This window comes from Propithecus coquereli, unplaced genomic scaffold (genome assembly GCF_000956105.1).
Source record: "Propithecus coquereli isolate 6110/MARCELLA unplaced genomic scaffold, Pcoq_1.0 Scaffold26, whole genome shotgun sequence".
Taxonomy (NCBI): Eukaryota; Metazoa; Chordata; class Mammalia; order Primates; family Indriidae; genus Propithecus; species Propithecus coquereli.
In genome coordinates, this window is record NW_012148174.1 from 9930755 (window position 1) to 9943227 (window position 12473).

A 12473-nucleotide genomic window follows, 5' to 3' on the forward strand; every position below is an offset into this window, starting at 1 on the left:
AGATTAATACATTTTAATATGTCTTTAAAGAGAGATGTGTATGATCAAGTTAATACTTTTCTGTCTTATATAGCATTTATTTCAGGGTGCTGTGGGATCTTGGGAAGTCAGGCATTAGAGAAAGTTGGAGTAAGAAGCAATTTAGACCTTTAAGGGAGAGGATAAGTAGGATGATCATAACTTAAATAATTAACAGTAATTACTAGGCGTCGTGTTGGACCTGGCAACTTGCTAGTTTCCAGTATCTAGCAAACACAACAGTGCCAAATGCATAAGGCAGATTCTACTTGGGCAATTTTTTTTTTCCTGATTTTTTTTTAAGGCAGCTTTTAGAATTTAATAAAGCAATTAAATTCTCTTTTAGCAATGCTGGTAAATATCCAGATATATGGATTTTATCCTGACAATAAGTTTCTAAATATAACCATGACAGTTAATTATTCAGGGACTCAGCTTTTGATTGTCAGACTTCTGTCTTTAACTGTAGGTCTTTTCTCATGGGCTAGTTCATTTCCTCAGAGGGACACTTTCCAGTCCCTTGTGAAGCGAAGATAGTGGGGAGAGGTGGTATGAGCCAACCGACTGTATTCTCAGAGCCGATAGCAAGTGGGCGAGGGATGTCTGTTCTCATATTCAAACAGTTAATTCCCCTGTTTTCAGTACATCCTCTTACGTTCTCTACTATCCCAAGTCCAGAGTTCTTCCGATTCAGATTTTCCAAAGAGTAAATCTTCAGTTTTGTGCCTCTGGGCTAAATGGCTGGTTCTGCTGGGCAAGCTTTAGGTGTTTTACCCCTTCGACGTGTTCTTAGTTTCATGTTTCCCATCTCCCCCATTTCCTGAGCTTTGAGGGGGGAGATGGGATAAGGTTTTGCTTTGTCTATTTTGCTAATGTCAGTTTCCATTCTGCCATATACTTCTTCTTCTGAAAAGTGTTGATAGCTGTCTCTCTGTTGTCGTCTTTTTCTCCTGCTCTTTCTCTTTAGTTAATGACCCCCCCGTGCTTTTCTCCTCCTTGGTATTTTAATGGCATTTCAGATGGGAGCAGACGTGATGTGTACATTCAACCATTTTTAGTCATAATTTATGTAAATTATTTGTACTTATATAAACTTGGTCAGTGTAAAAGTTTGCCTATTGATTTTACCTCAAATGTCCATTAAAATAGCAACGCATTTCAGCTTTGCTCCCAGACCACGAGCTTTGAAATGTTTAGTTATAAAGAATCACCACTCTTCCCATCTGTAGGAAGTTTTCTTCCTTCGTCTTATTAAAGCTATTTGTATATTAGTTTTTCCTAGTGTGTGTTTTATTTGATAGGCTAAGGATACAATGATGTCTTTTATTTCGTCTCTTAACTGCAGTAACTTTGTCTTCAGCTGTGCCTCTGGTTTCATTTAAATAATTTTGACACTGAACTGTTGAGAGTACATGTGTGCCCTTCTTTCCGTCTCTCACAGTGTGGTCTACCTCTGTAAACACAAGGTATATTTGTAGTTGACTGTGTGTGTGCTTTATGTTAACACTGTGTATGCTGCCTCGTCCATGCAGCTGTGGAAGATTAAAGACCATCATTCCTCTCAGATATGCTTATCAGACTTTTGTGTCTCTAGAGCTTACCTAAGTGGTTCTCAAAGTACAGTCCCTGCACCAACAGCAAGAGCAGCATCACCTGGGAAATCACCAGTTTGAAATGCAAATTCCAAACTCCATCCTATACTTACTCAATCAGAAACTCTGGGGATGGAACTCAATAAACTTTAGTTAACAAGCCTTCCAGGTGATTCTGATACATGCTAAAATCAGAAACACTTCTTTAAAATAAAGATGGCGTTCTGGTTGTTGTTTTTTTTTTCCCCTGTCTCCCTTAATACGATTAATTATATTGATAAATTTTCTTCCACTTAAACCTTTTTATTACAGAAATTTTCATCCAAAAATGTTGAAAGCATAGTATGAATGAAAGTACAGTGACTGAACAGTTGGGACATTTGTAGCATTTGCTTCATCTACCTTTTTTCCCCACTGAACCATTACAAAGTCAGTTATAAACATGGCAACTTCTTTTCAGTCTTACACTATATTGGTCTAAGTTGCTACAGTACCATTATTGCATCCAAGAAAATTAACAGTAATTTCCAGATATTATCATATATGGCTCGTATCCAGATTTCTCTCAATTGTCTTCTTATTGTCCTTTGTTGCTTTTTTTAAAACCAATGCATTTTTTAAACCACTGCATTTTGTTGTATTATATGTTTAAATTTTTCATTACTCTTTTCTTTGTTTCCTTCTCTCCCCCCATTCCTCCTAATGCAATTTAGGACAAGTGTCAACTTGGGTTTCATGGGCTATTTTCAAGAGCCTGGAGGCGAGGGTATTAGGGAACTCCCTAAGAGTTTATGTAGTATTTTGTGTTCCTGTGTAGATATGTGTTTTTTACAGAAAAAAGAAGAGTAGCTGAAAGAACTCTTGTAATTTTAGATTGTAACTGGGGTACATGTTTGTGAGAGAGGGACAGAGAGAGAAGTGACTATTTTGCCGTCTTTTAGCCACATCTAATTTATAAAATTATTCATAGCTACATATCTGTAACAAGTCAGCAAATATTTGTGAGTTGCCAGCCGGTGCCCGTCATTACTAACCAGTAAATTAACACATCAGTTCATCTAAAAATATTGAGTGCTGAATTGAATTGATCAGAGATGATAGATTCTATGTCACCATGCCACAGGGTGTCTTAGAAACATCTCAAACAATTTCTGTAAATGTCTAGATACTGGGGTCCCATTTAATTAAAATATGGGGTAAACATTGGATAAATAAAAGGTAATTTGCAGTGGTTAATTTAATCTTCAACTGGTATAAATGCTTTTGTGTGTGTAGAGTGGGTCTAAGTAAGTGATTGTATCTTTAGATCAAAAATAGGGGTATAGATTAAATTATTTTTGGTTTGATTGGATTTGGGGACTTTGTTGTCTTTGTTTTCCCTACTCAGTTTATTATATAATGTTTTTCTTACAATTAGCAAACACGAGAGGTGAGTACCATGTACTATATGAATTAGATATGATCCAAACTATCTATATCTATGTATCTTTATGTATTTATATCTATATAAAATCAGAAACATAACCTTAGGTTGCTATGCTGGGAAGATGAACAAGAGCACAGGAAATAACCCTAATATATGTAGGAGTCAGGGAAAGTTTTTAACAGGGAGTGACACTGAAGTAAACTGGTCCTTGAAAGATGAATAGGAATTTACCAACGAAAGAAAAAATTGAGAGAGAAAATATATTCTACAAAGTGAAATATTTTTATAAAAGTTTTCATGCCACTTTCCAACCTGCAGGTGATGAAGGGAGTATGCCAGCGGATATAGCCACGTTACTAAAAACGTCAATGGGCCTGTGAAACAAGAATTGCGAATTCCTAATTGATGAGGAAATATCAACTTGGTGCACTCAAGGACATTTACATTATGATGACCATGGGGTTTATGGACATTTATAACTTTTTATAATTTCCATATTGCATTTCTCATAGTATGGAAAACTTTTTTGCCACTAACTGAATTCTCCAGACGCTCACACGTGAAATTTCAAAAAAAGCCACAAATATGAAGTCCTGAAGACGTTGAATAATCATTTTACAAAGCAGTTTTCTGAATGGGGATTAGTTGGTGATTGTTTGTAACAAATACGCTAACGCTTTAGAAATGTCAGTATTTTTGTAATTATTTCTACCTCCAAATATATATATATATTGTCTTTCACTGGATAATGTGTGTAGATTTTTACATGTGCCTTATTTGACAATGCTTATGTCTTGTTTTTGCTCGTCTCATTTGAAGTTCTTTTTTATTACGTTAGTTAAAACTGCAACTGTATAGGTTATATAGCTTTCATTTTATTGCTATTTGAAGCAGATGTTCACCAATGTCAACAAGAACTCAACCTGAATTTAAAGGTGGCATTCCATATACTGACACCCCCCAGGTCCTCTCAGATACTTCTGTTAAAACACATTTGTTTGGCTAGGCACTAAGTTGTTTTCCAGTGAATAGTAACGAAAGAAGCCCATATCCTGCTCCATGGATTAATTCCTTCCGTTCATTTCCCAACCGCACTAATTGTGCTTATTACTCTGCCTAATCTTGTGCATGTTTTCATTGATTTCCCTCTCCTGGCTTTTGCTTCTCTTGAAACTGTTGCCCAGTCACTTCTGCTCCAGTTCTCTTCCTCTCTAAATAGCAGTTGATTCCTGCCACAACTCCACGCATCAGCAAGATGTCGGCGACATTTTTCTAGCCTGGCAGAACAGATTACCTTAAAGCTATTTCACTTCAGAGCAGACTGAAAGTGACTTCCTATTAAGGCAGCATTAGGTACTGCATGGAAATAGGTCATTACCTTTAAACTCTTATCCAAATATAATTTGCCAGTTTCCAGAATTTCCAGTACAGGACCGCCTAAAGAGAGAGCCATTGTTCGATTCCAATTCAGTGTGGGTGACAAAGTGAAAGTTAGAAGAAGTAAAGTTGTCTATTTGATATTTAACTCTTTATTAAATCTTTCTTTAACTTTCTGCCTGTCAGTCTATATTGCTGTTTTTATTATACATCGGTTTCTTTGTATAACTTGTGAGTTTCAAGTGTTTTGTTTTTACTATGTAAATATCATTATAAATAAACTTATTTATAAATGAAAGATTTGTTAATTTTTGGAGATCATACTTTTCAAGGCATCCTAACTTGTGAAGAGGCTAGGTAATTTAACCCTCTGCATTTAGAAGGTGAATGAAGTTCTCATAGTGCTTATTTAGATACTATAGATTCTGAGAACTCATGGCTTAGTAGACTTAACCCAATCTTGAAGGTATATTGAACAGACTCAATATAGTTTAGCGTTACAGGACTAAAAGGACTCTTCAAACGTTAATCCTACCTCCTAGTACATCACCGTACCCAGATGACTTAGTCAAATCATTGGGAACATTACTTTTTTAAAATCTCGTGATGGATTTCTCATAACTTTTTTGTATTAATGTATTTTCAATGATAGGCTATTTCTTTTGTTGTTGTTATATCCATATTTTTATCTGATGATATGTAGTTGGGTTCTTCGTGTAATGCTCTAATTATGTCTTGGGTTTAATAAAAGTATTTGTGATCTTAAGTTGTATTTTCACACCCTTTTGAATATTTATAACCCTCCTTCTTACCCTTAAAAATAGCACAAATGGTATTATCTTATGTGATTATGATTGTTTATCAATAAATTAGAATTTCTTACTTAGGATGTATTCTCATTATTCCCTTCATAGGGCCGATGCCAGTGAATACTGTGATCATGATCAGCAAGGAGCAAATGAAGCCACAGTTGTTGGAGTAATATCTTGACCAAGTGAAGTGACCTTTTTTTTAATGCAAGTCACACAGCGATAAAGGTGCCTTTGTTTTTATAACTGGTTTGGAACCCCATAGACTTATAACTTTATGCCAGTAGATATTTATATTGAAACATTACTATTGTTCCTAGCATTAGTGTTACTGTATGGTAGAGAGATAGAGGTATGAGGAGATTCGGTTTCCATTTGTGTGACCTTATGTGCAACCTTTAAACAGTCTATAAAACTAAGGAGTTGATTCTTCTAACTTTTTTCCTCAAATGATTTTTTTTCCTAATTATAAATAATGCAATTTCTGCTCTGATTCCCCCACCCAGCCACTTCCCTCTTTCTCTGTAAGCAAGAACACATTTAATTTGGGTACAGGATGAAATAGAAATATGTTCTCCTTCATCGCAAAAAGATGACCTAAAGGTTATGATGGTGCTAAATATTTCCTTATGAAACTTGCTATGGTTACATTTTATATTTGAATTATGATTTGTATAAACACATAGGACTGATTGTCTTACTTTGAATTTTCATAATTTTGTATAAGCATTGGCTTTATCACTTTTACTAAATTCTGTTTTCATTAAAGCCTGTCAAAATTTAACAATGTGGGCTAGGCGTGGCGGCTCATGCCTGTAATCCTACCTAGCCTTTGGGAGGCTGAGTCAAGAAGATCACTTGAGGCCAGAGTTAGAGACCAGCCTAAGCAACATAGTGAGACCCAGTCTCTACAAAAATAGAAAAATTAGCCAGGCATAGTGTCACCTGCCTATAGTCCTAGCTACTCGGGAGGCTGAGGCAGGAGAATCGCTTGAGCCCGGGAGTTTGAGGTTGCAGTGAGCTCTGATGATGCCACTGCACTCTACCCAGGGCTACAGAGTGAGACCCTGTCTCAAAACAAACAAACAAAAAAAGAATTCAATAATGAGGAGGAAAATAACCATGCATAAGAGGGAAGAAAAGTTATTGCCTGCATTATTGAGAGTATTATTTGAATTTTTGTTAAAGGTAATTATTTCTTTATACCGCCTTGATTACATGATGGAGGGCATCATAATGAGATTCACTTACATCCTATTATCATTTGTTAACGGTCACTAACGTCAAGAAAATTCGATGCAAAGAATCAAGGTACTTGGGAAATGTATTTTCTTTTTATGTGTAATCCTTAATAATTTATAAAGTATTTAACATTTGTCTCTAATTTTATAGAACATTGTTGGGAGATAAGAAACATCTTACGTAAGATCATACCTATCTGGGCTTTTCCTTTTCTTTCTTTTTCTTTTCTTTTTTTCTTCTTTTCTTTTCTTTCTTTTCTTTTCTTTTTCTCCCCCACACCCTCTCCTCTTATTTGGCTTCTCTAGTCTGTATTCTCTTTCCTCTGCACTGCATTTCAAGTGTAACAGCATCTGATTCATTAGTGTGTTTCCATATATTATGTGACATACTAACAGTACAATGTTGTCATATTAACATATAAATTAAACTAAAATTTGATGTTCTGATATTATATTTTTAAATGGATTTCTGGGGGATAATCTGAATGTTATCTGGAAGATTCAGTTTAAAGGACTCATTTATATAGGCAGTGCTTGTTTTCCACAGTAGCATGGAATTGTAAAAATGACTGAAGTCAAAATTGTTGAAAATAATAGTCACTGGGGAAAATTGTGATTATCGTGACCTTTGAAAAATCTTGTCAACACATTAAAAACACTCTTATTGCTGGTTACGAATGTAGAAGTAAAGGAAAAAAATAGTAAGATTAATACAGTAGTCCCCCTTATCTTCAGTTTCACTTAGCTGCGGTCAACCGTGGTCTAAAAATATTAAATGGAAAATTCCAGAAATAAGCAGTTCATTGGTTTTATTCATTCTAAATAGCATGATGAAATTTCGTGCCTTCCCACTCCATCCCTTCCCGCCCAGGACATGAATCATCCCTTTGTCCAGCGTGTCCACACTGTCTACGCTGTCCACCCGTTAGTCACTTAGTGGGTGTCTCGGTTATCAGATTGAAAAACGTGGTATATACAAGGTTCCATACGATGCTTCAGGCATCCGCTAGGGGTCTTGGAACATAGCCCCCCGTGGATAAGGATTTTATTTTTAAAAATTATCAACAGGGCCAGGTGCGGTGGCTCACACCTGGAATCCTAGCACTCTGGGAGGCCGAGGCGGGTGGATCGCTCAAGGTCAGGAGTTCTCGCCAGACCAGCCTGAGCAAGAGCGAGACCCCATCGCCACTGAAAAATAGAAAGAAATGATCTGGACAACTAAAAATATATATATAGGGCCAGGTGCGGTGGCTCACACCTGTAATCCTAGCACTCTGGGAGGCCGAGGCGGGTGGATTGCTCAAGGTCAGGAGTTCTCGCCAGACCAGCCTGAGCAAGAGCGAGACCCCATCTCTACTAAAAAATAGAAAGAAATGATCTGGACAACTAAAAATATATATATAGAAAAAAAAAAAAAAAATTATCAACAGCACTTTGGTACTGTCTTGTATCACTTACAAGTGAGCATCTTTTTTATACCCTGGCAAATTTGCATAACTTCTAGGTTTGGATCAGCCTCCAACATTTTAATCTCTGTTCTTTTTTTTTTTCCCCCCCATAGGCTTTATTTTTTAGAGCAGTTTTAGGTTCACAGCAAAATTGAGCAGGAAGAACAAAAGTTCCCATATATCCCCTGTCCACACATGCGTGGCCTCCCCTGCTATCAGCATCCTGCAGCAGATTGATAAATCTGTTAGACTTGAACCTCTGTTGCCACATCATTGTGACCAAAGGCTACAATTTACCTTACGGTTCATTCTTGGTGGTGTACATTCTGTGGGTTTTAACAAATGTATAATGACATGTGTCCACCATTATGATAATCACAGAGAATAGTTAGTTTCACTGCCCAAACTTCTGAGTACCACCTGTTTATCCCTTTCTTTCCCCAATCCTGGCAACCACTGATTGTTTTACTGTCTGTATAGTTTTGTCTTTTTCAGAATATCACGTTGTTGGGATCCAACGGTACATAGCCGTTTCAGATTGGTTTCTTTCACTTTGCAGTATGCTTTTAGAGTTCCTCCATGTCTTTTCCTGGCTTAATGGCTCATTCCTTTTTAGCACTGGATGATATTCTGTTGTCTGGATGTACCACAGTTTATCAGTCCATTCACCTATTAAAGGATACCTTCGTGTTTCCACCTTCGGCAGTTGTAAATAAAGCTGCTGTAGATACTCATATGCAGGTTTTTGTGTGGACGTGTTTTCGGGTCATTGCAGTTAAATATCAAGGAGTGCAATTGTTGGATCTTAGGGTAAGAATATGTTTAGTTTTGTTAAGAAGCTGCCAACTGTCTTCCAAGGTGGCAATAACCGTTTGTATTCTCATAAGCAACGAACAGGAGTTCCTGTTGGTCCACATCCTCACCAGCATTTGGTGGTGTCTGTACTTTGGATTTTCACCATTCTAATTGGTATGTAGTGGTATCTCATTTTAATTTGCAATTCTCTGATGGCATTATACTGGACACCTCTCCATCTGCTTCTTGCTACCTGTATATCTTCTTTGGTGAGGTCTGTTGAAGTCTTTTGCCCATTTTTTTAATCAGGTTGTTTTCTTGTTGAATTTTGAGAGTTCTCTGTGTATTTTGGATAATATCTCTCCAGCTTTATCGCTTTTTGTTCTTTTGCTGTGCTTTCATCTTTGTCGGTGAGTCCCCTCTTTTGATTATTCACTTTTGTGAAATGTCAAACAGATGTATCACTCGGAAACAAGCAGACGGTACAAAACTACACACCTTGCTGTCTATGCGTGAATCACAGACGTACAGTGACCCATCACTGGCAGTCTGAAAGAAGTGACAACATTGGTCATCAGTCATGATGTGCATCTGTTATTTACGTAGTGATTTGTGGACTGACAAACCAGCAGCAAAGTTTGTATTTCATGCAATTACAGTTAATAGACTACGGTCGCAGAAGTGCAAACCATTTTTTTTGGAAACTGGTGTTACCCATTGTGAGTAAAATTCATGCATGTTGGAACCACTGTAAAGCAAGGTATTACAAACTATTTCTCTTTGATTAGAAATGATGTGAAGTTATTCTGGAAAAAAAAAAAGATAATGGAAATGACATGCAGGTTGGTTTGTTTCCTTTGTTAAGCAGAACATGGCTAAAGTGAAAGTCTTGATGGAGCTGGAGAGGGGAGTGTGGATTATGTAGCAGACTGTAGCTGTCTTCCCGGGAGAGACGCTGGGAAGAACCACCGAGCTTGAAGGCCGTGTGCACCCGCTAGAGTTTGGTTTGGGGCCTCCGTCGTATCCAGGCAGCGATGGCAGGAATGGCTTGGACTTTCTTCTGTAAAGCCACCAGCCTGGGATGGATGTCCAACAAGTCAGGTTTAAAGACCAAAAGTGTGGTACTGCAAATATCCCAGTAGAAATCTGCCCAGGTTACCTAGTTTAAAGACACAAACTTTTCATTTGAACAGAAAAGGTGTAACGTTATCAGCACTCCAAAATTAAACTTAATTTCTTAATCTAAAAATAGTTTCTTTGAAACTCAAAACAATCGTGTTATTACAAGAGCAAAATGCATGTATAATAGAGATTTAGATAATCACAGATAACGTCATACTTCCAACACCCAGAGGTTTCTGTTAACATTTTAGTGTATATTTTTCCATGCAGATGGATAGATGAATTTTTACTAACATGAAATCTTACTCCTACGTAACCTGATCCAATCTCCACCTCTCTATGACAGTATATTTTCCTCTAATAATCAATCCACATTTTTCCATCTGTTCTAAAAATCTCCTTTACAGGACACAGCAAGAGCCATTCCAGATCTATGCATTTCATCTGGTTATGCCTTCTAGACCCTCTTCTGAACAGCACCCTCCTGTTCATGTCACTGAATTATGGAAGATTCCACACAAATCTTAATAGAATGTCTGATCTTCAGGATCTGTGTGACTATTTCATCTTGTTTACCTTGTCCCTTTGTACTAGATAATATGAAGGAATAGGGTGCAAGTTATTCCTAAGAGTTTATAGTTCTAAGTGAAATATTTTTGGCCAAAATACATTATATTGCATCATAGATACGTGCCCCATTAGTGGTATGCTAAGATGGGCCACCGGGTTAGAGGATGACGGACTGGTCCTACCCTTGCACGGTGAGTGTTTTTTCCTTCGCGACTAGGAACTACTCTGTATTATGTTACTTTGGTTCCATATGAATATCAAAGAGTGAAGTTTAATGTGAACTGTTCTTAGCTTTCTCTTCATATGGAGTTTAATAAAGCCGATTGCTAGTGTTTCATGAACTTGCTTACTAAACATATGTCAGCCAAGACGGGGATTGGTTAGAAAATTCAGAGCAGCCAACAAATATGTATTGATCACCTACCGTGCGCCACGCCCAGGCCTAGGTCTGGGGGTTGAGTGGACAGCAGGCTATGACACAAACCCCTTCCCTGTTGCAGCTTTTGTTTTAAAAGGGGAAAGACACTCAAATATGCAAACTGACAGGGGTGATGAGAAGTAAAGTGACAAGATGGACTATCCGGTGCTCAGGGACCTTTAAGAGGTGACATGTAAGGCCGGGCGCGGTGTCTCACGCCTGTAATCGTAGCACCCTGGGAGGCCGAGGCGGGCGGATCGTTTGAGCTCAGGAGTTCGAGACCAGCCTGAGCAAGAGCGAGACCCCGTCTCTACTAAAAAAATAGAAAGAAATTGGCTGGACAACTACAAATATATAAAAAATTAGCCGGGCATGGTGGTGCATGCCTGTAGTCCCAGCTACTCTGGAGGCTGAGGCAGGAGGATCGCTTGAGCCAGGAGTTTGAGGTTGCTGTGAGCTAAGCTGACGCCACGGCACTCTAGCCCGGACAACAGAGTGAGACTGTCTAAAAAAAAATGTGTGTGTGTATATATATATATATATATATATATATATATATATAATTAAATCAATAGGACAGGGAGAGGAGCCTTTTAGGAAAGGCTATGAGGGGAGTTGGGGTGTGTGAGGAGGTTGAGAGAAGTGGCAAAAGCGTGCTCTGCGTCACCTGGAAGGGCCGAACCAGGGCAGAGATGAAAGTGAGTATCACAGAGTGCTGCAAAAAAGCAACCTGAGCCCTGTCTCCTAGGACGCAATCTCCTTGAAGGCAGGGACCCGCACATACCAGAGCATTTAAATTAGATACAGATTTGATTTGGGGGCAAGGCTACTCATAGATGGTGGTGTGCTCCTCTCTTAGAAAGCCTGTGGTCTCCGGTGGTCTCGGGTTTTGTGATTATCGGTGGCCAATGCGTGAGGCATTAATTCTTCCAGGGTTGGAAAGCGGTGATAGTTTATTTCAGTCTTTCCTTCTTATTTCTTAACTGGAATACTTGTACGAAGAGAAACTTTTTCCAACTGATTGAGGTACAAAATGCTTTTTTCTTTGTCCTAAGAGAAAGTGTATCATGAGTGTATCCTGTGATCTCTAGTGCAAGTTCGGGAATAAGGTGTTTACTTAACCTTCCTGATCTGACATCTCTATCTCCTGTCTCCCACACTGACGATCTCGGTTCTCAGTGGCATCAACATAATTTATTTCTACACCCACGATATAGGCGTAATAATACTAAGAAAACAATACCAACAGTGCCTAGTACCCCTGCAATATGATTACTGAAAATAGAGTATGAGTTTTATTTTTTGTTCTCAGAGAATATGTCTTGAGATGTTTAATCAAATTACTATGTTTTACAAATGATGACTGATATTTCTCGAAATAGTTCTTCACTAACAGAGTACATGTGCATTCTCTGCGTGCTCTCTGCATCTCTTTGGCACAGTTAGGTTCATTGGTTTCATTTTGCTTTTGATTTTAAAATTTTTGTTGTTGGCTGGGCGCGGTGGCTCACACCTGTAATCCTAGCTCTCTGGGAGGCCGAGGCGGGAGGATTGTTTGAGCCCAGGAGTTCAAAACCAGCCTGAGCAAGAGCAAGACCCCGTCTCTACTAAAAATAGAAAGAAATTAATTGGACAACTAAAAATATATAGAAAAAAT

At 38.1% G+C, this 12473-nt stretch overlaps 2 protein-coding genes across 2 annotated transcripts in view; one reads left to right on the top strand and one right to left on the bottom strand.

The window, feature by feature from the left end:
* SMARCAD1 (SWI/SNF-related, matrix-associated actin-dependent regulator of chromatin, subfamily a, containing DEAD/H box 1) overlaps positions 1-4509 on the top strand; it is a 125260-nt gene extending 120751 nt beyond the window's left edge. The window contains exons 20-21 of the mRNA XM_012647159.1: positions 365-372; positions 3355-4509. Of these exons, the coding sequence (XP_012502613.1) occupies positions 365-372; positions 3355-3416 (70 nt within the window). The 3' untranslated portion in view covers positions 3417-4509. The remainder of the gene's footprint in view (positions 1-364; positions 373-3354) is intronic.
* Positions 4510-9672: 5163 nt separating this feature from the next.
* Positions 9673-12473, bottom strand: part of HPGDS (hematopoietic prostaglandin D synthase) — a 14608-nt gene continuing 11807 nt past the window's right edge. Inside the window, 1 exon segment of the mRNA XM_012647160.1 lies at positions 9673-9883. Within this exon segment, the coding sequence (XP_012502614.1) occupies positions 9701-9883 (183 nt within the window). The 3' untranslated portion in view covers positions 9673-9700.